We start from the raw sequence: 27391 nt of genomic DNA, 5'->3' as shown, positions 1-27391 counted from the left end.
TAGTGGGACTTTTTTGTTGTCTTGAGTCTGCATTCTGGCAGCAATTACAATGGCTTGCTGCCCCGAAACCAGAAGAAAATTTTAAATGTTTGGCTGACACTTGGCTTTGTTTTGAAGTTGTGCGGTGGGCTGACCTGGACTCCCTCTGTTCAGAATGTGTCCTGAGTGAGGCTGTACAATTGCCTCAGTCAAATGGTGTTACCCAAGCTCAATTGGATGGGCGAGGTGTCCACTTTAATCAGAATACTGTGCACTTCATATGGTCCACTTGCCCTATTTTCCAATGATAAAGCCAGTTGTAGTGTATGTTTGAAATCTAGTTGGGCTTCAGCTTTAGGCACTTTGGATTAATGATGTAACCATGCAAATGTACCAAATGGCCTTATAGCATCTCATTAAGGATTAAACCAAAGTCACATATCTCTACCAGTTGCCTTAACCTAGTCAAAAATCCCGATACGAATACCCTGGTTCTCAAATTGCTGAGTAAAAATGATAGCGACTCAATTAGTGGAGGCTTGAGGTCATAATATTCCTTTACTAAATCCATCAACTAGAATCATAGAATCACTACAGTGTGGAAGCAGGCCATTTGGCTCATTGAGTCCACACTAACTCTCCTCAGAGCATCCCACCTGGACCCATCTTATCCTTGTAATCTTGCATTTCCCGTAGCTAATCCACCAAGCCTGCACAACCTTGGACACTATGAGCAATTTAGCATGGCCGATCCACTCAACCTGCTCATCTTTGGACTGAGAGAGGAAACTGGAGCATCCAGATAAAACCCACACAAACACTGGGAGAATGTGTAAACTCTATATAGTCGCTCAAGGTGAGAATCAGACCTGGGTCCCTGGCACTGTGTGATAGCAGTGCTAACCGCTGAACCACTTGGTAGCCCCTCTTGACAGGTTTTAATACCTGGTGCCTCAGGAAAAGTTAGACTCCTAATAACTGAAGAAGCTGCAGGTCTACAATTGTCAGGAGAATTCCTCTTGCTTTTCATCTGCCCCATTGTCTTTTGCCCAGAAAAAAAAAACACATTCTTTCCACATACTGGGCCCAGTCTTTGGCAGGATGGAATGAGCCAAACTTCCCAAATAACAGTATCATGCCAGAAATACTTGTCCCAACTCAAAGATGACTGGTGTGAGCAAATATTTTGAGGAACATGCTTTGCTTTTGTTGCCACCAAGACCGGTATTTTGTCACCCTTTATTTACATGTAGAAAGTCCTTGACAGTGATCCAGCTTCCTCAAAGCCAGTTCTCAGAGTGGACAGGATGTCTGACACTCCTATTTTTGTCCCTGTTTGGACCAGATTAACAGCTTCTAGAAGAAAGTGAGGACTGCAGATGCTGGAGATCAGAACTGAAAATGTGTTGCTGGAAAAGCGCAGCAGGTCAGGCAGCATCCGAGGAGCAGGAGAATTGATGTTTCGGGCATGAGTCCTGAAGAAGGGCTTATGCCCGAAACGTCGATTCTCCTGCTGCTTAGATGCTGCCTGACCTGCTGCGCTTTTCTAGCAACACATTTTCAGCCCAGATTAACAGCCCCAGTCAGGGAACTCTGATTGTATGAGATCAATCTGGCTGACCTTGTTACATCAACTACAGCCTCCTTTGCTAGTCAGCAGGGAAAAGGATGGTCTTTCTCTTCACTTACCTGTTAATTAGCATTTCAGGGACCCTGTCCAGCAAATGGGGAGCTAACCTCTCTTTCTGGGCCATCTATTTTGCATTCACGCAATGGCAAAATTGAGTTGTTGGTGTCCGTGTATAAAAGATTCCTGGATTTGTTACCAGAAGATACTGTGATCTCCCTGTTCAGGTTTCTTGCTCATTTCAGCTTTTTTTCCCGCTATCCTGCTCGGCTGCTTCTAATGCTGGGATAAATGGTATGTGACTGAATGGAGGCACTGCCTCTATCTCAGGATCTCCCACTGACCGCACAACAAGCCCTGAGAACGAACTGCAAAGAGGAAGCAATGATTGGAGGAGCAGGGAACGTGTACATGTGTGACTGTGATTGGAGCAGTAGGGTGCATGTGTTTTCATCAAGGAGCCTGTTACTGAGGGGTGGCTGGTGCAAAGTTTTGAAGCAATCATAAAGTCGTGCAGCAAGGAAACTGGGTCTTCAGCCCTACCTCTCCATGCTGACCAGGTATCCTAAACTGAGCTAATCCCATTTGCCTGCAGTAGGCCCACATCCCTCTAGATATTTCCTATTCATATACATATCCAAATGTCTTTTAAATGTTGTCATGGTATCACCTCTATTACTACTTCTGGCAGCTCATTCTATACATGTACTACCCTCTGTGTGGAAAAAGTTGCTCTTTGGGTCTCTTTTAAATATTATCCCTTTAACCTTAAACCTATGCCCTCTAGTTTTGGACTCTCCTACCCTGGGGAAAAAACCTTAGCTATTCACCTTATTTGTGTCCCTCATGATTTCATAACCCTCTATAAGGTAACCATCAGTTTCCGACATTCCAGAGAAAGCAGTCCCACCATCTTCTTTTAATTCAACACTCCAGTCCTGGCAACAACCTTGTAAATTTTTTCTGTACTCATTCAAGTTTCACAACATCCTTCCTGTAGCAGGATGACCAAAATTGTGTGCAGTATTCTAAAAGTGGCCTCACCATTGTCTTGTACAACGCAACACGACCTCCAACTCCTATAATCAATGCTCTGACCAATGAAGACAAACATGCCAAATGGCTTCTTCACCACCCTCTCTACCTGCGATGCCATCTTACCAGTGGGACATTGAGAGCATTGTGAACTTGTTCATTCACATACCAGTTCCTGCTTTGTGTATTAACACTGCCTCAGTATGAAGCAGACATTTACTTGAGAGAATATTAAGATGAATACAGGAATGTACAGAATTCTTTGGAAAACAGCACTGGTATAGAAACTGGAGAGTCAGTAGGTTGAGTCAAGGAAAGAAAGCCAGTAAAGAAGACTAAATCTTGCTTATTCTGCATTAACATCATCACTTTTTTTTATTATTTATGCATGGAATATGGCCATTGCTGAAAAAGCATTTAAAACCTAATCCTCCTTGTCCTGTGGAAGGTTGTGGGTAGCTGCCTTCTTCAACTGCTGCACTCCATGTGTCATTAGGGATGGAATTCCAGGATTTTGTCCCAACAGTTGAAGGAACAGGATGGTGAGTAGCTTGAAGGTGAGATTGCAGGGGGAAATATTCCCCATGTATCCGGTTGTCCTTATCTGTTCTTGTCTTCAATAGTGCTCATAGGTTTGGAAAGTGTCATATATTGCAGAAATTCAAATATTTTATACTTGACAGATAATGCTGCTACTGAGTGATGTTGGTGGAGAATGGATATTTGCAGATGTGGTGTCAAGTAAATAGGCTGTTTTGTTCTGGACAGTGACCAGCTTTTGAGTATTTTAAGAATTTCACTCATCCAGGCAAATATGGAGTCTTCCATCATAGTTCTGACTTGAGCTTGTAGATGGTGGACTGGAGTCAGAAGGTGAATTACTGCAGTATTCTTAGCTTCTGATCTGCTCTTGTAGCCAAATTACTGATTATGGCTAGTTCAGGGAATTCAGTTGTGGTAATGCCATTAGAATCATAGATGTCTACAGCATGGAAACCGGCCCTTCAGCTCAATTTACCCATGCTGCCCAGTTGATTGTCTCTTTATTAGAGATGGTTGTTGCCTGGCATTTGTGTGGCATGAATGTTACTTGCCATTTTCCACCCCCAGTCTGGATATTATCCAGGTCTTGCTGCATATGGACATGGATTGTTTCAGAATCTGAGACGTTGTGAACTGTGCTGAATATTATACAATCATTAGTGACCTTAAGATGCAGGGATTGACAAAAGTGATTGAAGTTGAAGATGGTTGGGCCAAGGACACTATCCTGAGGAACCCTTGCAGAGATGCCCTGGATTTGAGATGTCTGACCTCAAACAACCACAACTATTTTCCTTTGTGCCGGGTATTACTTCAACTAGTGGAGAGTTGTCCCCAGATCATTGGTTCTAGTTTTGCTAGGGCTCATTGATGCTAAATACAATCAAATGTGGCTTCAACGTCAAGGACTGTTATTCTCCCCTCATCTCTGAAATTCAGTTCTTTGGTCCATGTTTGAACCAAGGCTGTAATGAGGTCAGGAAATCAATGCACATTGAATGCACAAAGTGTAGCAAATTAGATTGAGGAGTTACAGAGTTGATTGTTTTTATGTTTAAAAATCAGTCTTATCTAACCTGAGCCATAAAGTAAAGAGTTGGAGACACCTCCCACATTTAGCAGCATACATGGAGTGAAAAACAGAGTTAATGTTTTCAAAATAGGAACCAAAAAAGATTCATACTCAACTCAAAATATTAACTCTTTCTCTCTCTCCACAGGTGCTGCTAGATCTGTTGGGTTCCAACCACCCCATTCTGTTCATTTCAGTTTTCCAAAATGTGCAGCATTTTGCTTTAATATTGTTAAATATTCATGAATATAAGATGTTCAGGAAAGATAGGAAGATGACAGGGTTAAGATCAGTGCCGTGCTGGAGAACAGAATCAATTTGACGAGAACTAGAGAACAACAAAAAGTGCAATCACATTGCTTAGTGTTATCTAGAGACCACCAGATAATGGGAAGATGTAGAGGATCAAATCAAAGAAGCAGGTCATTTGGCCCCTTGAGTCCACACCAACCCTCCAAAGAGCATCCCACCCAGACCTAAGTCCCAAGCCTAACTCCATAACCCTGCATTTCCCATGGCTAATTCACCTAGCCTGCACATCCATGGTCACTGGGCAATTTAGTATGGCCAATCCACCCCAACATGCACATATTTGGAAATCATCAGAGGAGTTAGTGATTGTAACATTAGATAGTGCTCACAATTGAGGACTTTAACTGTCTGAATGTAGATATTTACAGTGATTGCTAGAAAAGCTCAACAAGTCTGGCAGCATCTGTGAGAGGGAAATCAGGAGGGCAAAAAGGGGACTTTGCGATAGCTTTCACCATCTGCCATGGGTAAGCATCAAACTCGTGTTCAGAAGGGTCACTGGACCCGAAACGTTAACTCTGCTTTCTCGCCACAGTTGCTGAGTTTTTCCAGCAATTTGTTTTTTCCCTGATTTCCAGCAATCGTAGTTCTTTCGGCTTTTATAAAATCAAACCCATGTCCCCGGTCTACATCTTTTAAATTTTCGTTGTTTTAGACTGGACTAAAATGTAAAGTGGGTTGCTGTAAAAGGAGTTGTACTGCTCCTCTCCCTCTCCCTCGCTGCTCCTTTGTTCCTGGAGATCCTTGCGTGTGAATGAGTCGCTTTCTTCCCAAATTTCATTCATTAATTTCGTGTCTAAGGCCCGCCCTAACGTTTCCTTTATTCAATCAGGTGAGTAGCCTTGATGATTGACGTTTGTCACTGGCCAATACCGGCGCGGTAAAGTTGAGTCTGAGAGTCGGCTCCACGGCGACAAAGTTCGGGATTCTCTGGCCCGGAGTGCCTTTGCCGGGAGCGGTGTGAGCAGTTCCGGGCGGTCCATGGAGGCCGCTGTTCACTCCGTCTATCGGTGCAGGCCTTGCGGTGATGGACTCTGGATCGAATAATGCGCGGGGGCTGTGCTGAGTTCCCGTAGCTCTTTGTGAACTTTTCCCGGATCCCTCCTCCTCCTCCCCCCCCCCCCCCCCCCCCCCACTTCCAACCTCCCGGAGAGCGGACTCCGGCCACTTCTGTGCTCGTAGGCTCCGACTCTGTTCGCACTATGTCCCCGCTGCCCCAGGGCGCCCTAGCTCTGGCCCTTCTCCTGCTCTGCGGCTCCGCTTGGTCTGAGATCCCAAAGCGAAATTGCTTAGAACTGCTGCAAGTTTCCAACCCGAGGGGCATCGGCCATAGTAACATCCGCCAGCAAGGCAAGGAGGGTAAGTGACAGCCCAGGGTGGGGGTGGGATAGTGAGGCCGCTGTGGGAGGGGACTGGAGAAAACGTTTTAGTTTGTACGTTTGATAGTGAGAAATTTGAACTGAACCAGAACAGTGGAAAATACTGCGGGTGGAGGACCATCGAGAATGGGGCTGTAACTGTAGGCTGCTTTAATGGTCAGTGAGGGGAGTGGGAAGGGTCACGGGAATTGGAATAGGGGTGCTTTCTGGTGGGTTAGGTGTCTTTTTGAGGTGGCTGCCTGAGGTACTGCTCATCCTGTGATGAGTGGCTGGTATCGTAGGACAGGAGTTTGAGATGGCTGTAGGGGTTTGGTCTGGGCATTTGGGGCTGAGGGTGGAGAGAATAGCCTCCACTTCAGTTCCTTGGTGAAGAAGTTCTAGGGTCTTGAGGCCATTGTTTTGCAGGTGTAGTGTTTGGCTGTCTGGATAAGGGAAGAAGAAAAGGCAGTTGTCATTCTTTTCTCTGAATGATCGTTTGGCTGTTGTGGATTCAGAGTCCAGTCCCTTGCTTAATGTTACTCTAATGTAAATAAAAGTTTGGTATCCTGAATGTTATGGCTGTGTGGTAATTCCTTTGTAAAGACGCTGAGTAAGAGTTTCTAATTGTAGGTTGAAGGAAACAGACACCTCTTAGTTTTTGCGATGACAGGCTGTATGGATTACTGGGCCACACACTCAGTATTTGATAAGTTTTGATGCTGAGAACATTTTGAAGGAGAGCATGGATGGATTTTCTTAGAGTTATCACAGCAGAACCCTGAATTCAGGTTGGGGTGAGGTGATTCGGGCCAAGTGTATATGAGAGTATCATTTGTACTTCATGTGTATTGTATTTTTGTGTTGTGGCCCATGTCCATAGCAGTTTCAGTGGTATGTGTATGTTTGTCTTTGTGTTACTTCATGCCAGTTTTAGTGAGAGAATGTTCATTCCATTTCACAATAAGAGAAAACTTTTATGCAAAGCTGTGTGCATTGAGCAGTGTGTTTTTAAACTGTTAACCTGTCCCTCTATTTTATCTATGTGCTGTAAGGAAGACTGGATTGTACGAGCTACACTGATATAGAATGCTGCATGTGATTCTTGCCATTAGAATAGTACAAAGTGTATATGAATCTCGTTTAAATTCCTGGATATTTCAGCCAACTAAAACCAAGCTTAACCTGTCATCATTACAGATTGAGCAGATATAATGAGTATTTGCAATAATATTAATCAACAATCTAACCAGGTTTACTGCTACTAGTTTGGATAATAATGTTCACAGACCAATCTGTCGGTTTCAAAAGTTCACAGATGAGTTTAAACATGTTTAATCACTGCACTGCATCTTAACATTCACCAAAAAGCATTTAAGCAAGAAATTGTTGATCTGTAACTGGCTGAAAAAAATGCTAGTAAATGTAATTAGGCCCAAGCTATTTTCTTTTTTTCTGTTTCATCTTTCTTTCTCTTCACTCCCTTCCCAGGCCAGTTGCTTTTACTTCTTGTTTGAATGGCCAAATAGGCTGCATTCTTCACACGAACAAAGAACTTAGCTATTTTGCTCAAGTCCTTCAGGGACCACCAAGGTCTTCGACTTCTGCAGTGTAATTCCGCAGCACTTTCAACAATAACAAAAATGCATGACTGAATCACTGAAAAATTTCAGAATGTTGGGAGCATTGAACTGCGTCTCGACTGCTGTCAACGCAGGCTAGTTCGGCTGCTGTCTGTACTAAGGCAGCCCCAGATATGATTTAGGTAGTGGCTGAGGAATGTTTTTGAATTCAGATGACGAGTTCTGTATGAAAGAATGATCTCGGTAACGGCTGTCTGTGTCTCAGCGTCTCTGTCTGTCTCATTTTATGAACGTGTGAATTATAAGCAAGAATAGGCCATTTGGCCCCTCTAAACTGCTGTGAATTCAATGTGATCGTGCCAGATCTGATTCTTGTCTCAGCTCCACATTCCTGATTATGCCTGATCATGGTTGATTCCCATTAAGATTTTCTGTACTGTCATTCTGCTCTATTTGAAAACAAATTGGGAATGTTGGATAAATCAGTCATGCTATGGTTGTGGAAGAGGCCATTTAGCCCACTGTGATTGCAGTAGCTCTCCATGACAAAATGCCATTCTCTTGCCTTATCCCTATACCCTTGCACAATTTCTGTTTAAATAGTCACTTGATGCCCTCTTGAATGCCTCAATGGAGCATGCTCCTGCCACATCCAAGCAGTGCATTCCAGACTGGAGCCTCTTGCATTTGCTTCTTTTACAAATAAGTGTCAAAGAGATGTACAGCACGGAAACAGACCCTTCGGTCCCACCCGTCCATGCCGACCAGATATCCCGGCCCAATCTAATCCCACCTGCCAGCATATCCCTCCAAACCCTTCCTATTCATTTACCCATCCAAATGTCTTTTAAATGTTGCAGTTGTACCAGCCTCCACCACTTCGTTCCATATATGTACCCACTCTCTGTGTGGAAAAGTTGCCCCTTAGGGCTCTTTTATATCTTTCCCTCCTCACCCTAAACCTAAGCCTTCTAGTTCTGGACTCCCCCAGCCCAGGGAAAAGACTTTGTCTATTTATCCTATCCATACCCCTCATGATTTTATAAACTCCTATAAGGCCCACCTCTCAGCCTCTGATGCTCTAGGGAAAACAGCCCTAGCATATTCAACCTCTCTCTATAGCTCAAATCCTCCAACCCTGGCAACATCCTTGTAAAAGGATCCTTTTCTGAACCCTTTCAAATTTCATGTCTCAGAGAGGATGCAGAATGCTGTCCGGGGGAGAGGGGCCAGCAGGAGGTCATTGGTTCCACAGTGTACAATGACATAGGAAGGGAAAAGATTGAGATTCTGAAGGAAGATTACAGGAAGTTAGGCAGGAATTTAAAAAGGAGGTCCTCGAGAGTAGTAATATCTAGATTACTCCTGGTGGTACAAGCTAGTGAGGGCAGGAATAGGAGGATAGAGCAGATGAATGCAAGGCTGAGGAGTTGGTATATGAGAGAAGGATTCACATTTTTGGATCATTGGAAGCTGTTTTGGGGTAGATGTGACCTGTACAAGAAGGATGGATGCACCTAACATACTGGCAGGGAGATTTGCTAGAGCTGCTTGGGAGGATTTAAGGTGAGGGGGTGGGACCCAGGGAGATAGTGAGGAAAGATTTCAATCTGAGACTGGTACAGTTGAGAACAAAGGTGAGTCAAATAGTCAGGGCAGGCAAGGACAAAGCAGATAACAAGGTAGGACTGATAAGTTAAACTGTATTTATTTCAATGCAGGAGGCCTAAAAGGGAAGACAAATGTACTCAGGACATGGTTAGGAAGATGGGACTGGAATATCATAGCAATTGCAGAAACATGGTTCAGGGATGGGCAGGACTGGCAGCTTAATGTTCCAGGATACAAATGCTATAGGAAGGATAGAAAGGGAGGCAAGAGAAGAGGGGAGTGGCGTTTTTGATGAGGGATAGCATTACAGCTGTACTGAGGGAGGATATTCCTGGGAAGTTATTGGGGTGGAACTGAGAAATAAGAAAGGGATGATTACCTTGTTATTATATTAAAGACCCCCTAATAGTCAGAGGGAAATTGAGAAACAAATTTGTAAGGAGATCTCTGTTATCTGTAAGAATAACAAGGTGGTTATGGTAGGGGATTTTAACTTTCCAAACATCGACTGGGACTGCCCTAGTCTTAAGGGTTTAGATGGAGAGGAATTCCTTAAGTGCGTACAAGACAATTTTCTGATTCAGTATGTAGATGTACCTATGAGAGAAGATGCAAAACTTGACCTACTCTTGGGAAATAAGGAAGAGCTAGTGACTGAGATGTCAGTAGGGGGAGCACTTTGGGGCCAGCGACCATAATTCTATTAATTTTAAAACAGTGATGGAAAGGGATAGACCAGATCGAAAAGTTGAAGTTCTAAATTGGAGGAAGGCCAAATTTGATGGTATTAGGTAAGAACTTTCAAAACAGCTGGAGGATGGGAAGCCTTCAGAAATGAGATAACAAGAGTCCAGAGAAAGTACGTTCCTGTCAGGGTGAAAGGGAAGCCTGGTAGGTATAGGGAATGCTGGATGACTAAAGAAATTGAGAGTTTGGTTAAGAAAAAGAAGGAAGCATATGTCAGGTAGAGACCGGATAGATCGAGTGAATCCTTAGAGTACAAAGACAGTAGGTGTATACTTAAGAGGGAAATCAGGAGGGCAAAAAGGGGACATGAGATAGCTTTGGCAAATAGAGTTAAGGAGAATCCAAAGCGTTTTTACAAATACATTAAGGACAAAAGGGTAACGAGGGAGAGTATAGGGCCCCTCAAAGATCAGTAAAATGGCCTTTGTGTGGAACTGCAGGAGATACTAAATGACTATTTTGCATCAGTGTTTACTGTGGAAAAGGACATGGAAGATATAGAATAGACAATAAGTGCAGGAGTAAACCATTCTGCCCTTCGAGCATGCACCACCACTCAATATGATCATGTCTGATCATCCTTAATCAGTATCCTGTTCCTGCTTTATCTCCATAACCCTTGATTCCACTATCCTTGAGAGGTTTATTCAACTCTTTCTTAAATGAATCCAGAGTCTAGGTCTCCACTGCCCTCTGGGGCAGAGCATTCCACACAGCCACCACTCTCTAGGTGAAGAAGTTTCTCCTCATCTCTGTCCTAAATGGTCTACCCCATATTTTTAAGCTGTGTCCTCTGGTTCGACACTCACCCATCAGCGGAAACATGTTTCCTGCCTCCAGAGTGTCCAATCTTTTAATAATCTTATATGTCTCAATTGTATCCCCTCTCAGTCTTCTAAACTCAAGGGTATACAAGCCCAGTCGCTCCAGTCTTTCAGAGTAAGGTAGTCCTGCTATTCCAGGAATTGTGAACCTACGCTGCACTCCCTCAATAGCCAGATTGCCTTTCCTCAAATTTGGAGACCAGAACTGCACACAGTACTCCAGGTGTGGTCTCACCAGGGCCCTGCACAGCTGCAGAAGCACCTCTTTGCTTCTATACTCAATCCCTCTTGTTATGAAGGCCAGCATGTTATTAGCCTTCTTCACTACCTGCTGTACCTGCATGCTTACCTTCATTGACTGGTGTACAAGAACACCCAGATCTCTCTGTACTGCCCCTTTACCTAAATTGATTCCATTTAGGCAGTAATTTGCCTTCCTGTTCTTGCCACCAAAGTGGATAACCATACATTTATCCACATTAAACTGCATCTACCATTCCGAAATGGAGCCGCTTATCAATACTCTGTTTCCTATCAGCCAACCAATTTTCAATCCAAGTTAGTACTTTGCCCCCAATACCATGTGCCCTAATTTTGCTCACTAACCTCCAATGTGGGACTTTATCAAAAGCTTTCTGAAAGTCCAGGTAGACTACATCTGCTGGATCTCCCTCATCAATCTTCAGAGTTACATCCTCAAAAAGTTCCAGAAGATTAGTGAAGCATGATTTCCCCTTCATAAATTCATGCTGAATCTGACCTATCCTGTTACTACTATCCAGATGTGTCATAATTTCATCCTTTATAATAGACTCCAGTATCTTTTCCACCACTGAAGTCAGACTAACTGGTCGATAATTTCCTGCTTTCCGTCTCCCACCTTTCTTAAAAAGTGGTACAACATTAGCCACCCTCCAATCTGCAGGAACGGATCCCGAATCTATCGAACTCTGGAAAATAATCACCAATGCATCCATGATTTCTCGAGCCACCTGCTTCAGTACCCTGGGATGCAGACCATCAGGCCCCAGGGACTTATCAACCTTCAGACCTAACAGTCTCTCCAACACCAATTCCTGGCAAATATAAATTCCCTTCAGTTCAGGTCCTTCAGCCACTGTTACCTCAGGGAGATTGCTGGTGTCTTCCCCAGTGAACACCGATCTGAAGTACCAATTCAATTCTTCTGCCATTTCTTTTTTCCCCGTAATATATTCCCCTATTTCTGTCTTCAAGGGCCCAATTTTAGTCTTAACCATTTTTTTTGCCTTACGCATGCCTAAAAAAGCTTTTACTATCCTCCTTTATATTGTAGGGAAATCGATGGTGACACCTTGAAAAATGTCCATATTACAGAGGAGGAAGTGCTGGATGCCTTGAAAAACATAAAAGCGGATAAGTCCCCAGGACCTGATCAGATGTACCCTAGATTCTAGACTAGAGTGGCGCTGGAAAGGCACAGCAGTTCAGGCAACATCCGAGGAGCAGGAAAATCAATGTTTCGGGCAAAAGGAATATAGGCAGAGTGCCTGCAGGGTGGAGAGATAAATGAGAGGAGGGTGGGGGTGGGGAGACTGTATCATAGAGTACAATGGGTGAATGGGGGTGGGGATGAAGGTGATAGATCAGAGAGGAGGGTGGAGTGGATAGGTGGGAAAGAAGACAGGCAGGTAGGATAAGTCATGGGGACAGTGTTGAGCGGGAAGTTTGGAACTGGGGTGAGGTGGGGAAAGGGGAAATAGAGGAAACTGGTGAAATCCACATTGATGCCCTGGGTTTGAAGTGTTCAGAGGGGGAAGATTAGGCGTTCTTCCTCCAGGCGTCAGGTGGTGAGGGAGCGGCGGTGAAGGAGGCCCAGGACCTCCTTGTCCTTGGCTAAGTGGAAGGGGGAGTTGAAATGTTGGGCCACAGGGTGGAGTGGTTGATTGGTGCGGGTGTCCCAGAGATGTTCCCTGAAGCGCTTTGCTAGGAGGCCCCCAGGAGAGGAGACTGCATTGGAAGCAACGGATACAATAAATGATATTGGTGGATGTGCAGATAAAACTTTGGATATGGAAAGCTCCTTTGGGGCCTTGGATGGAGGTGAGGGAGGAGGTATGGGTGCAGGTTTGCAATTCCTGTGGTGGCAGGGGAAGGTGCCAGGAGGGAGGGTGGGTTTGTTGGGGGGCATGGACCTGACCAGGTAGTCGCGGAGGGAATGCTCTTTGCGTGGGGCGGAAACGGGTGGAGAGGGAAATATATCCCTGATGGTGGGGTCCGTTTGGAGGTGGCGGAAATGACGGCGGATGATTTGGTTTATGCGAAGGTTTGTAGGGTGGAAGGTGAGCACCAGGGGGGTTCTGTACTTGTTACGGTTGGAGGGATGGGGTCTGAGGGCGGAGGTGCGGGATGTGGACGAGATGCGTTGGAGGGCATCATTAACCACGTGGGAAGGGAAATTGAGGTCTCAAAAGAAGGAGGCCATCTGGTGTGTTCTGTGGTGGAACTGGTCCTCCTGGGAGCAGATATGGCGGAGGCGGAGTTGGGAATACGGGATGGCATTTTTTGCAGGAGGTAGGGTAGGAAGAGGTGTAATCCAGGTAGCTGTGGGAGTCGGTGAGTTTGGAAAAAAAATGTTGGTGTCAAGTCAGTCGTCATTAATGGAGATAGAGAGATTCAGGAAGGGGAGAGAGGTGTCAGAGATGGTCCAGGTAAATTTAAGGTCAGGGTGGAATGTTTTGGTGAAGGTGATGAATTGCTCAACCTCCTCGCGGGAGCATGAGGTGGTGCCAATGCAGTCATCAGTATAGCGAAGGAAGAGTGGGGAGTGGTGTCGGTGTAACTATGGAAGATGGACTGTTCTACGTGGCCAATGAAGAGACATACATAGCTGGGGCCCATACGGGTGCCCATGGCTACCCCTTTGCTTGGGATGAAGTGGGAGGATTTGAAAGAGAAATTGTTGAGGGTGAGGACCAGTTCAGCCAAACGAATGAGTGTGTCAGTGGAAGGGTACTGTTGGGGATGTCGGGAGAGGAAGAAATGGAGGGCTTGGAGGCCCTGGTCATGGCAGATGGAGGTGTAGAGAGATTGGATATCCATGGTGAAGATGAGGCCTTAGGGGTCGGGGAAACGGAAATCTTGGAGGAGGTGGAGGGCCTGGGTGGTGTCACGAACGTATGTGGGGAGCTCCTGGACTGGGGGGATAGGACAGTGTTGAGGTAGGTAGAGCTGAGTTCAGTGGGGCAGGAGCATGCTGAGACAATGGGTTGGCCAGGGTGTGAGGCTTGTGGATTTTGAGAAGGAAGTAGAATTGGGCGGTGCGGGGTTCCCAGACCATGAGGTTGAAGCTGTGGGTGGGAGATCTCCTGAGGTGATGAGGTTCTGTATGGTCTGGGAGATGATGGTTTGGTGTTGGGGGGGTGAGGTCATGGTCGAGGGGGCAGTAGGTGGAGGTGTCTTTGAGTTAGCATCTGGCTTCAGCGGTGTAGAGGTTAGTTCGCCAGACTACCACTGCGCCCCCTTTATCCGCTGGCTTGATGGTGAGGTCAGGATTGGAGCAGAGGGAGTGGAGGGCTGTGGGTTGAGAGGGTGAGAGGTTGGAGTGGGGGAGAGGGGGATAGACAGGTTGAGGCGGTTAATGTTCCGGTGGCAATTGGAAATGAAGAGGTCGAGGCGGGTAATAGGCCAGTGTGGGGTGTCCAGGTGGATGCAGTGTGTTGGAGGTGGGCGAAGGGGTCCTCGGAAGGTGGGCGGGAATCCTGATTGTGAAAGTAAGCTCGGAGATGGAGGCGACAGAAGAAGTTTTAGACGTCATGGCGTGTATTAAATTTGTTGATGTGAGGGCTGAGGGGGATGAAGGTGAGTCCAATGCTGAGGACTGATCTTGCGTCCTCAGTGAGGGGGAGGTCTGGAAGGATGGTGAAAACTCGGCAGGGCTGGGAGCTGGGATCTGGTGTGAGTGTGGAGCTGGGAGTGGGGGCGAAGCCTGCAACTGGTGTGGGTGTGATGGTGGGGGAATGGGGGTGGAGTCATGAGCAGGGTGGTGTTCCCTGCAGGGTTCTGGGGGCGGGGATGGTGACAGTGGGATCGGTGGGGGGGGGGTGTCAGCAGAATGCAGGTGAGTGGAGTTGGTGGGGGTGAAAGTGGTGGCAAACATTGCAGTCAGGGGGGCGGAAGTCACTGAGCGTGTGACATCTGCGATGATGTGAGGGACGGAAGTTAAAAGATAAAACTTTGTTGTACTTGCAGTTTTTGATATTTGAGATGGTGTTGAAATACTGTTTGTTATCTACCCACCTCCATAACCAGCACTTCTCAAACATTCCAGAAGATTCCCCCGGCCTCTGGAATGCTCGGACGCCATTAGCCATGCGGCTGGTGCAGCTACCACCCCCCGTAGTGATTGATGACATCACTTCTGCCCCCATCATGGCTGCTTCCACAGCCACTTCTGCCCCTCACAATTTCTCATGCACCACACGTGACATCACTTCTGCCCCTCACATCATTGCTGATGTCACGTGCTCAGTGCCCCCCCCAACTTCTGTGTTTGCCACCACTTCCGCCCCCACCAGCGCCACTCACCTGCATTCTGCTAACACGCCCCCCACAGACCCCATTGTCACCATCCCTGCCCCCCAGAACCCTGCGGGGAACACCACCCCTGCTCATAACTCATTGCCTCAGCATGCTCCTGCCCCACTGAACTCATCTTTACCTATCTCAACACTGTCCTATTTCCTCTAGTCCAGGAACTCCCCACATACGTTTGAGACACCACCCATGCCCTCCACCTCCTCCAAAACTTCATTTTCACCATGAATATCCAATCCCTCTACACCTCCATTCACCATGACCAGGGCCTCCCGATGTCCCCAACTGTACCCTTCCACCGACACACTTATTTGTGTGGCTGAACTGGTCCTCACCCTTAACAATTTCTCCTTCGAATCCTCCCACTTTCTCCAGACCAAAGAGGTAGCCATAGGCACCCATATGGGCCCCAGCTATGCATGTCTCTTCGTTGGCTATGTAGAACAGTCTATCTTCCATAGTTACACCGGCACCACTCCCCACCTCTTCCTGCGCAACATTGATGACTGCATTGATGCCACCTTGTGCTCCCACAAGGAGGTTTAGCAATTATCAACTTCACCAACACATTCCACCCTGACCTTAAATTTACCTGGACCATCTCATGACACCTCCCTCCCCTTCCTGGACTTCTCCATCTCCATTAATGACGATTGACATTTTTTACAAACCCACCGATTCCCACAGCTACCTGAATTACACCTCTTCCCACCCTACCTCTTGCAAAAATGCCATCCTGTATTCCCAATTCCTCCACCTCCGCCATATCTGCTCCCAGGAGGACCAGTTCCAACACAGAACACACCAGATGGTCCCCCTGGTGCTCACCTTCCACCCTACCAACCTTTACATAAACCAAATCATTCGACGACATTTCCGCCACCTCCAAACTGACCCCACCACCAGGGATATACTTCACTCTCCACCCCTTTCCGCCTTCCGCAAAGACCGTTCCCTCCGTGACTACCTGGTCAGGTCCACGCCCCCCCCCCCCCCCAACAAACCCACCCTCCCGTCCTGGCACCCTCCCCAGCCACCACAGGAATTGCAAAACCTGCGCCCACACCTCCTCCCTCACTTCTATCCAAGGCCCCAGAGGAGCCTTCCACATCCATCAAAGTTTTACCTGCACATCCACCAACATCATTTATTGTATCCGTTCCTCCTGATGCGGTCTCCTCTACATTGGGGACACTGGACGCCTCCGAGCAGAGCACTTTAGGGATCATCTCGGGGAAACTGCACCAACCAACCACCCCGCCCTGTGGCCCAACATTTCAACTCCCCTTTCCACTCAGTCGAGGACATGGAGGTCCTGGGCCTCCTTCACCGCCGCTCCCTCACCACCCGACGCCTGGAGGAAGAACGCCTCATCTTTCACCTCGGAACACTTCAAACCCAGGGCATCAATGTGGACTTCACCAGTTTCCTCATTTCCCCTTCCCCCACCTCACCCCAGCTTCAAACTTCCAGCTCAGCACTGTCCCCATGACTTGTCCTACCTGCCTGTCTTCTTTTCCACCTATCCACTCCACCCTTCTCTCTGACCTATCACCTTCATCCCCACCCCCATTCACCCATTGTACCCTATGCTACTGTCTCCCCACCCCCACCCTCCTCTAATTTATCTCTCCACCCTGCAGGCACTCTGCCTGTATTCCTGATGAAGGGCTTTTGTCTGAAACGTCGATTTTCCTGCTCCTCGGATGCTGCCTGAACTGCTGTGCCTTTCCAGCGCCACTCTAGTCTAGAATCTGGTTTCCAGCATCTGCCGCCCTTGCTTTTACCCAGATGTACCCTATAACTCTGTGGGAAACTAGGGAAGTGATTGCTGGGTCCGTTGCTGAGATGTTTGTATCATCGATAGTCGCAGGTTGGGTGCCAGAAAACTGGAGGTTGGCTAACATGTTACCATTATTTAAGAAAGGTGGTAAGGGCAAGTCAGGGAATTATAGACCAGTGAGCCTGATGTCGGTGGTGGGCAAGTTTAGATTAGATTCCCTACGGTTTGAAAACAGGCCCTACGGCCCAACCAGTCCACACCGACCCGCTCCCATTTTCATCTGACTAACGCACCTAACACTGGGCAATTTAGCATGGCCAATTCACCTAACCTGCACATCTTTGGACTGTGGGAGGAATCTGGAGCTCCAGGAGGAAACCCATGCAGGCATGGGGAGAATGTGCAAACTCCACACAGACAATTGCCTGAGGCAGGAATTGAACCCGGGTCTCTGGCGCTGTGAGGTAGCAGTGCTAACCACTGTGCCACCGTGCTGCCCGAAGTTGTTGGAGGGAATCCTGAGGGGCAGGATGTTCATGTATTTGGAAGGTCAAGGACTGATTAGGGATAGTCAACATAGCTTTGTGCGTGGGAAATCATGTCTCACAAACTTGATTGAGTTTTTTGAAGAAGTAACAAAGAGGATTGATGAGAGCAGAACGGTGAATGTGATCTATATGGACTTCAGTAAGCTATTTGACAAGGTTCCCCATGGAGACTGGTTAGGAAGGTAGATCTCATGGAATACAGGGAGAACTTGTCATTTGGGTACAGAACTGGCTCAAAGGTAGGAGACAGAGGGCGGTGGTGGCGGTTTGTTTTTCAGACTGGAGGCCTGTGACCAGTGAAGTGCCGCAGGGGTCGGTGCTGGGTCCTCTACTTTTCATCATTTATACAAATGATTTGGATGTGAGCATAAGAGGTATAGAAGGTTACCTCAGATTACAACAGGATCTGGACCAGATGGGCCAATGGGCTGAGAAGTGACAGATGGAATTTAATTTAGATAAATATGAGATGCTGCATTTTGGGAAAGCAAATCTTGCAGGGTGTTCTACAAAATATCCTGCAAAGACTGCAACAAACATTACATTGGACAGACAGGCAGGAAACTAGCCACCAGGATACATGTGCACTAGCTATCACTGGTGCTCATACACACAGATGAAGAGGGACACCAGTTTGACTCGGACAATACATTCATCCTGGAACATGCTAAACAAAGACATGCATGGGAATTCCTAGAGGCCAGGCATTCAAACCAGAACTCCATTAACAAACATATTGATTTGGACCCCATTTACCAACCGTTCAGAAAATTAACTGGGAGTGATATTATCCACGATAACAGACCAAGACACACAAATAGAAAGCGGGACAGAACAGCAGTGCTTCGTCAGAGGCTCACTGACTATGTTACCCAGCATGGTGATGAAATGTCTGAGAACAAATCTACCAGCTCAGTGAGCAAACCTACAACCGGATAAGTAAGGGGTATTGCGTTTTGGTTAAACGAACAAGGGGGGATCTTAAACAGTTAATGGTAGGGCCCTGGGTGGTGGTGTCAAACAGAATCCTAGGGGTTCAGATACATAGTTTTTTGAAAGTTGCTTCTCTCATCGAGGTCTAGCCAGTGGCTTGTCTATTCAGTGTAACCTTCTTGCTTTTGTACTGTATATCCCATTAATAAACTGAGAGTACTGTGTTATTTATTAACTGCTATTCTCTGTCCTGCCACCTTCAATTTTTTCTTCACACTGGTCCCTCTGCTTCTGCAATCCTTGTAGAATTGTACCTTTAATTTATATTGCTTGTTCATGTTCTTCCTAAAATGCCTCCTGCTTCTCTGCTTTGACCGTCACCTGCCATGTATGTACCCATTCCACCAACTTGTCTATGTCCTTTTGAAGTTCAGCACTGTTGTCCTCCTCAGTTTACAATAATTCCAAGTTTTGTATCATCAGCAAACTTTGAAATTATCCCCTGGATAGATCATTAACATACCAGTGTATCCTGTACAGCAAGGGCTGGAGTAACAATCCCAGGGGAACTGCAGTACAAACCTTCCACTAGTGTGAAAGATATCCATTGGCAATTACGCTCTGTTATCTGTCGCTGGGCTAATTTTGTATCCAGGTAGTTAATGTTCCTTGTATTCTCTTAAGTCTGTGCGACATTATGTTAAACACTGCCTGAAAGTCCATATACATCATATCAACAGCATTATCCTCATAACCGTGTCTGCTATCTCTTTTTAAAAAAAAGCTCCAAGTTAGCCATTAATATCTAAAACAAACAGAGTTGTTGACCTTGAAGGGTAACTGGACTCAAAATGTTAATTGTATTTTTGCTGATGCTGCCAGGCCTGTTGAATTTCTCCAACAATTTGTTTTTGTTAGTTAAACACGACTGCTCCTTTAGAAATGCAGTCTGATTCTTCCTAATCAACCTACCTTTTACCATGTAGCCACTAACTCTATTCTGAATAATTGTTTCTAGAAGCACCCTCACCAGTATTATTAAATGGGCTGGTCTATAATTTCTGCACTTATCCTTAAGCATTTTTTGTACAAGAGTGTGATATTTGCAATTCCCCAGTCTTTTTGTGTTACCCCTGAGTCTGGGGAAGACTGAAGGATTATGGCCAGTGTCTTTGCAATTTCCATTCTCGCTTCCTTCAATATCTTTGGATGCATTTCATCCACTCCCAGTAACTTGAACCATTAAGTACCGATAGTCTATTCAACACTGCTTCCTTATCCATTTTGAACCCTTCTAGTGACTGGCTTTGGTAGCATCTACTCTGCTTGCTTTAAAGACACGTAGAGTATTCATTTAGCACCTCAACCATGTCCATTGCCTCCACATGTAAAAACCCCCTTTTGGCCCCACTCCTCCTTCCTTTTAAAAAAGACTTTACAATTCCCTTTATGTTGACTCATAATTTTCCTTTGGTCCTTTTAATATGCTTTTTCATATCTTGCCTGAATCCTCTGTATTTGTCTTGGTCCTCTGGTTGTATTTTCTGCTTGATACTTGACAGAAGCACACTTTTTTTCTTCTTAATTTCTATCTTCTTTGTCATCCAGGGAGTTCTGGATTTGTTTATCTGACTTTCCTGTTTGAGGAATATACCTTGACAATAGCTGAACCATCTGTTCTTTTAAAGGTAGGCCATTGCTCAGTTACAGTTTATGCTGCCAAGTTCAAATCTTGCCCCATTGAACCTGGCTCTACGATAATTACTGTGAATTGACCATTATGTACCAGCATCCTAAGCTGTATAATGAGTACTGTCTCCTAAATATTTTCCCCACTGATACTTGGCCCACTTTATTTCCAAGAAATAGGTCCAACGATGCACCCTTTCCTCTTAGATTAGGCATATTATTGTAGAAAGTTCACCTGAACACATTGGAATGCTTGGCAATTTGCTGCCCTTTGCATTACTAGTATCCCTATATATATATTTGAGTAATTAAGCTTAGACGACATAATGGGCTACAAAGCAAAGACGAACAGAATCATGGGCAACAGTACATCCCTACCGGATGAGCTCAATGCGTTCCAATGCTCATTTTCAACAGAAGGGCAGTGAAACTATATCACCTGACCCATCAATCTTGGATGCACCTGTAGTCTGTCACCGCTGCAGGCGTTAGATCGGCCTTCTTAAGGATGAACCCATGCACAACGAATGGCCCGGATGGCGTCTCCGTCCATACATTCAGATCTTGTGCAGACCAGCGGGTGGGAATATTTGCAGACATCTTCAACCTCTCCTCATTACGGTCTGAAGTCTCCACCTAATTCAAGAAGACCACCATCATCCCAATGCCAAAGAAAAGTCGTGCAGGGTGCCTTAGTGACGACCACTCAGTGGTTCTGACATCCATAATTATGAAGTGTTTCGGGAGGTTGGTCATGGCTCCCATCAACACCAGCCTACCAAATTGCCTTGATCCCTTGCACTTTGTCTACCAGTGCAACAGGCCCACAGTAGATGCCATGTCCATGGCCTTCTACTAATCCCTCAAACATCTGGGCAACAAGGATGCCTATTTCAGGCTTCTACTTAGTGACTGCAGCTTCGCCTTCAACACCATAATTCCAAACAAACTCATCTCCAAACTCTGACCTAAGTCTGTCCTCCACATTATGTAAGTAATTCTCGTCTTCCTGACCAACGGACCACAGTCAGTAAGGATAAGCAAGAGGATAATCCTCGACACCGGCGACACACGTACTTAATGTACTACTGTACTCCTTTACACACAACTGTGTGGCCAAATTTCGCACCAACTCACTTTACAAATTTGCTGATGACACCACCTCAAAGGACGGATCTCTAGCAACAACAAGCTGGAGTATAAGAGAGAGAGTGAGTGCTTAATAGCATGGTGTAAAGATGCCAATCTCTCCATCACTGTCAGCAAAACCAAGAAGCTGGTCATTAACGTTAGAAAATGGAGTGGAGGGCATAGCCCCTGTCTGCATCAATGGTGCTGCGGTGGAGATGGTCGAAAGCGTTCAGTTGCAGGGAGTCATGATCACCAACAATCTGTCCTGGTCCACCCACTTTGACACCACAGTCAAGAAAGCACAGCTACGCCTCTACTTCCTCAAGAGGCTAAGGAAATTCAGCATGTACACAAGGACTCTTAGCAATGTTTATACATGCAGCAGCGAAAGCTTCCGATGTGGATGCATCACCTCAACTGCTCTTCCCAAGACTGCAAGAAATTAGAGTTATGAACACAGCCCAGTCCATCATGCAAACCAACACTCCATCCACTGACTCTGTATATGCTTCCTGCTGCCTCAGGAAAGAAGCCAACGAAATCAGAGTCCCATCCCAATCTGGTTATACTGTGCTCCACATTTCTGTATATTTCTGACGATATGAAAGTTCGTATACACATACAAATTGATTCAAGAACAGCTGCTTCCCTGGTGTTATCAGACCTTTGAATGGACTTCTTTAATGTTAATGTTGATTTCTCTCAGTATCTTCTCACTGACTGTATCTTGCACTCTGTGTTCTGTTACCCTGATGCTCTTGTATGGCACAGTCCACTGTAAAGCATGTAAGAGAACACTTTTGACATTGCTTCGGTACGTGTGATAGTAATAACTTAAATCAAATAAAGTACACCATTATAACCAAATCTGTAATGGGAAACAACACCCTATTTAAGTTTCCTTCTAAGGCACTCACCATTCTGACTTGGAAATAAATTGCGTTTACGTCACTGTCACTGGGTCAAAACCTTAGAACATTCTCCTTAATGGTACGTGAACTGCAGGCTTTGATGATGGCACCTCTCTGGAGCTGCCTCCAAAGCAACTAGCGATGGGTAATAAACACTGGCCTAGTCTGTGATGACCTGGTGGTATTAATGGTAGATAATAAATCCAGAGATTCAGGTATGTCCTGAGGAGTTGGGAAGTCATGTTGTGGCTGTACAGGAAGTTGATTAGGCCACTTTTGGAATATTGCGTGCAATTCTGTTCTTCCTATCGGAAGGATGTTGTAAAACTTGAAAGGGTTGAGTAAAGAGTTACAAGGATGTTGCCACGGTTGGAGGATTTGAGCTATAGGGAGACGTAGAATAGGCTGGGGCTGTTTTCCCTGGAATGTCAGAGGCAGAGGGGTGACCTTATAGAGATTTATAAAATCATGAGGGACATTTTTTTTTAGATTAGATTAGATTTACAGTGTGGAAACAGGCCCTTCGGCCCAACAAGTCCACACCGACCCGCCGAAGCGAAACCCACCCATACCCCTACATTTACCCCTTACCTAACACTATGGGCAATTTAGCATGGCCAATTCACCTGACACGCACATCTTTGTGACTGTGGGAGGAAACCGGAGCACCCAGAGGAAACCCACGCTGACACGGGGAGAACATGCAAACTCCACACAGTCAGTCGCCTGAGTCGGGAATTGAACCCGGGTCTCAGGCGCTGTGAGGCAGCAGTGCTAACCACTGTGCCACCGTGCCGCCCACTGCCACCGTGCCGCCCACTGCCACCGTGCCGCCCACGGTGGCATGGATAGGATAAATAGACAGAGTCTTTTCCCTGGGCTGGGGGAGTCCAGAACTGGAGGGCATAGGTTTAGGGTGAGAGGAGAAAGATATAAAGAAACCTAAGGGGCAACATTTTCACGCAGAGGGTGGTACGTGTGTGGAATGAGCTGCCAGTGGAAGTGGTGGAGGCTGGTACAATTGCAAAATTTAAGAGGCATTTGGATGGGTATGTGAATAGGAAGGGTTTGGAGGGTTATGGGCTGGGTGCTGGCAGGTGGGACTAGATTGGGTTGGGATATCTAGTCGACAGGACAAGTTGGACCAAAGGGTCTGTTTCCATGCTGAACATTTCTATGACCTGGATTCAAATCCCACCATGGCAGATGGTGGAATTCAAATTCAGTAGAACAAAAAACATCTTGTATCAAGAGTCCAATGGTGACCATGGAACTGCCATCCTTACCTGGTCTGGTGTACAGGTGACTCCACATACCCAGCAATGTGGTTGACTCTTAAAATGTCCACTGGGCATTTAGGGATGAACAATAAATGTTGGTCCAGTGAGTCATGCCCTTATCCTGTGAATAATTTTTTTAAAAGCCAGTGAAGCCCATGGTCCAAGTGTGATTTTAAAAAAAAACAGCTAGAGCAGTGACTATGGGCAGATCTCGTGTCTTTAGAAGATATGGTCAGGGTGTTGATGATGAAAAGATTCATCTTGGTTTCACTTTGCAGATGTTGGTATGGGGGAAAGAATCTCATTCAAATGTGGAGAGAACAATCTCAACCTTGATTTGGAGATATAAGAGCTATTCATAGAGTGCAGAGGGACGTAGATTTTAAACATATACAAGAGCTAATGGACTTGTTACATGACTGGTGTGATTAGAGGATATTTCATTTTCAGATGAGTTTGAATTGACTGATGTGTGGCAAAAAAGAAGACTTGCCTCATGCCAAAGCAGGGTTCACTTGGTTCTTGGAAGTTTTACGATTTTTCATTGATTGTATCATAGTATTTCAATCACCACCACCACCCTCCCCCCAACCCCCTCCAAGAAAGTACAAATTGAACAGCTGCAAGCTCTTGTTCACCCAGTCCTGGGTACTTACTCCATTTCCGTCTTTGCTTTTATGTTCCCCTCTGAATGCTGTTTCACTTAAAGCAATGTTCCCTATAATTGCAATACTAACTTCTAATTTCACCCAGGGTCTTCCAATGATGTTCCATTCTGTTCCCCATTCTCGAAATGTACATGGGAATTTTTATTATTGACTTGCTATCCAGTGTTAACAAATTTCCATTTTTGACCTTTTGAAATTCCTTAAGTTGTCCTGATTGCATTCCTTTGATACAGTGAGGAGGTTGTACTTGTTTCTTCTTTCAGTAGGAGACTGTAGCAGGCAGGCTGGAACGTGTGTTTCTCAGTGTTTGGCACACAACCTTGTTTTCTGTATTCCAAAACTTTCAAGTCTGCACACCATAATTGCATGAAAATCTGTATTCATGAAATGCGAGATTTTGGTTGGCGGCTACTTTTTTCTGCTCGAAGTATTCAGCCCATCCTCGTTTCACTGATGTGGCTGTGAAGGAAAAACAGTTTTAATTTAGTCATTCTGTTTTCTTTCCTGCAGCTCAGACAGTGGTTTGACTCAGAAGGTTTGTTAAACTGTCATTGAGCAGGATCATTGGATGTCATTCATCCCTGTTTTTGCTCCAGATTCTGGGCTTGTGTTGCCTGAAAGTGGGCTAGTACTGTATGCTACAAGCTGAACATGTGACTTTAGAAATTTAACTTTTATATTCACGCATTGTTTCTGAAATCTCTCCTTCCTCCTCTTTGGATGATAGTTAAGTTTCTTTTCACGTATGTTGAAACTTATTGTGAAATTTATAGAAGATAGGAGCAAACAAAACTAGAAATTGCTCGAAAAGCTTAGGGTTTTGGAGGAAGGGTGACTCAACCCGAAATGGTAACTCTGATTTCTCTCCATAGATGCTGCTGGACCTGCTAAACCTTTCCAGCAATTTTTGTTTAACAGTTTCTATCCTACTGTTGTTAGAAAATGGAATGACTTACAAACTATTAACATTCGCCTGTGCAGCGTACCTGTGTTCCTGTGTTCTTGTTATTTGCTGCTGTTTATCTATTATTTACTTATCTATGCTACCTAACTCTGTGATCTGCCTGTATTGCTTGCAAGACAAAGCTTTTCACTGTGCCTCGGCACACATGACAATAAATTCAATTCAATTCAATTACAGCGTCTGCAGTTCTTTCAGTTTTTAGATGGGAACAAATGTTAGCTAGAAGCATATCGTTTTTTTTTGTGCCTGTGGGATTGCTCTGACCATTTCTATTAATCTCCTATCCACTGGCACGTGAGTAATTTTAAATCATTGATGTGGGGTGGAGGATGGAGAAAGGCATAAAGGTAAATGCTTTAACTTTTAGTAGCCAAGCTAGTTGGTATTGTATGAGTGCCAGGAAGATATTGGATTACTGAAAGCATTGGAACCCACTCATTCATAAACTTTCGTTTGCAGTGGTCTATTGCTTATGTCTCTGAATTAGTAACTCAGAAGCCTGATTAATAATTTATAGGCTGAGGCTTAAAATCCCACCATGGCAGTTCAGTTTATACTTTATAGGATTTGGTGCACCTGGCAAGTTAGATACTGGTCCTTAATTACTCTGGAGAAGGTGGTGGTTACTTGTTGCTTTTAGCGGATGGAGGTACATCACAGTGCTAATAAACCCAATGGCAGAGAGGAAATGTGATATAGTCCCAAATCGGGATGGTTGCATCTTCTGCCCTTGTCCTTTTTAGGTGGTAGAGGTTGCTTGTTTGGATTTGGAAGGTGTCATTTGTAGGAGCCCTCTGAATTGCTGCAGTGTATCTTGTAGAATGCAATTAGTTGTTGATGTACATGTCTGCTGACTGCCACGATATGAGCCATGTAGATGTGTTATCCAGATCTTTGTGGATACAGTTCAAGATAGTAGAAAGTTTTTCCCAATTCCTGTTGACCTTTAGGACAATGCAGCATCAAATGCTGCCATGAGTTCAAGGAGCGGTGGTTTCCACCTCTGGAGTTCAGGTTTTTTTGTTCCCAACTCTGGAGTTCAGGTTTTTTTGTTCCATGTTTAGACCAAGATTTTTCTGATCTGAAACAGAATAATGTTGATGAAATCACAGGATGAAGAAATTAAGCTAATGGGCACCACAATGGCAAATGGTTGTTGCTGAACAGATACTTTGGAGTGCAGGCTCATAGCTCCTTGGAGTCACCGGTAGATAGGATAGTGAAGGAGGCTTTTGGTATGCTTTCATTTATTGGTCAGAGTAGAGTACAGGAGTTGGGAGGTCATGTTGTGGCTGTACAGGACATTGGTTAGGCCACTGTTGGAATATTGCGTGCAGTTCTGGTCTTCTTCCTCGCTGGACGATGTTGTGAAACTTGAAAGGGTTGAGAAAGGATTTACAAGGATGTTGCCAGGGTTGGAGAATTTGAGCTATAGGGAGAGTTGAATAGGCTGGGGCTGTTTTTCCTGGAGCGTCAGAGGCTGAGGGGTGGCATTATAGAGGCTTATAAAATCATGAGGGGCATGGACAGGATAAATAGACAAAGTCTTTTCCCTGGGGTCAGGGAATCCAGAACTAGAGGGCATAGGTTTACGGTGAGAGGCGAAAGATAGAAATGGGACCTAAGGGGCAACTTTTTCACACAGAGGGTGGCACGTGTATGGAATGAGCTGCCAGAGGAAGTGGTGGAGGCAAGTACAATTGCAGTATTTAAAAGGCACATGGGTGGGTATATGAATAGGAAGAGCTTGAAGGATATGGGCCGAGTGCTGGCAAATGGGACTAGATTATGTTAGGATATCGGGTCGGCATGGACGGGTTGGACCGAACGATCTGTTTTCGTGCTGTACATTTCTGACTCTTAAGTGTAAGGTTATTCCCTTTAGGCATCAGAATAGAAATTTGTAATACTTCTAAAAAGTGATGAAATTTGTAAATTTTCATGGCTTCGTGAAGGGGAAATTTATTAGGATTTTTTGAGGAAGCCTCAGCCAGAGTGGATAGAGGGGAACCAGTAGATATGTTGTGTTTGAACTTGCAGAATGCATTCAGTAAGGTACTTCACAAAGGTTAAGCCATAAGATGATGTTGGAGGTGGTCTTATTGGCATGAAAACGGTGAGTGGGAATAAAGGGTTCTTTTTCAGGTTGGTGACCTGTGACCAATGGGGGTTCCACAAAGATAAGTGCTATTATATGCTGTGACTGTCATGTTTTTGACTT

General features: G+C 45.3%; 1 protein-coding gene across 1 annotated transcript in view; it reads left to right on the top strand.

The window, feature by feature from the left end:
- The first annotated feature begins 5461 nt into the window (after nucleotides 1-5461).
- The window catches only part of LOC132820338 (glypican-6-like), a 207406-nt gene continuing 185476 nt past the window's right edge, over nucleotides 5462-27391 (top strand). Inside the window, exon 1 of the mRNA XM_060832360.1 lies at nucleotides 5462-5927. Within this exon, the coding sequence (XP_060688343.1) occupies nucleotides 5771-5927 (157 nt within the window). The 5' untranslated portion in view covers nucleotides 5462-5770. The remainder of the gene's footprint in view (nucleotides 5928-27391) is intronic.

The sequence above is a fragment of the Hemiscyllium ocellatum genome, chromosome 11, assembly GCF_020745735.1.
Source record: "Hemiscyllium ocellatum isolate sHemOce1 chromosome 11, sHemOce1.pat.X.cur, whole genome shotgun sequence".
NCBI classification, from domain to species: Eukaryota; Metazoa; Chordata; class Chondrichthyes; order Orectolobiformes; family Hemiscylliidae; genus Hemiscyllium; species Hemiscyllium ocellatum.
This window is presented reverse-complemented; position numbering and strand designations above follow the sequence as displayed.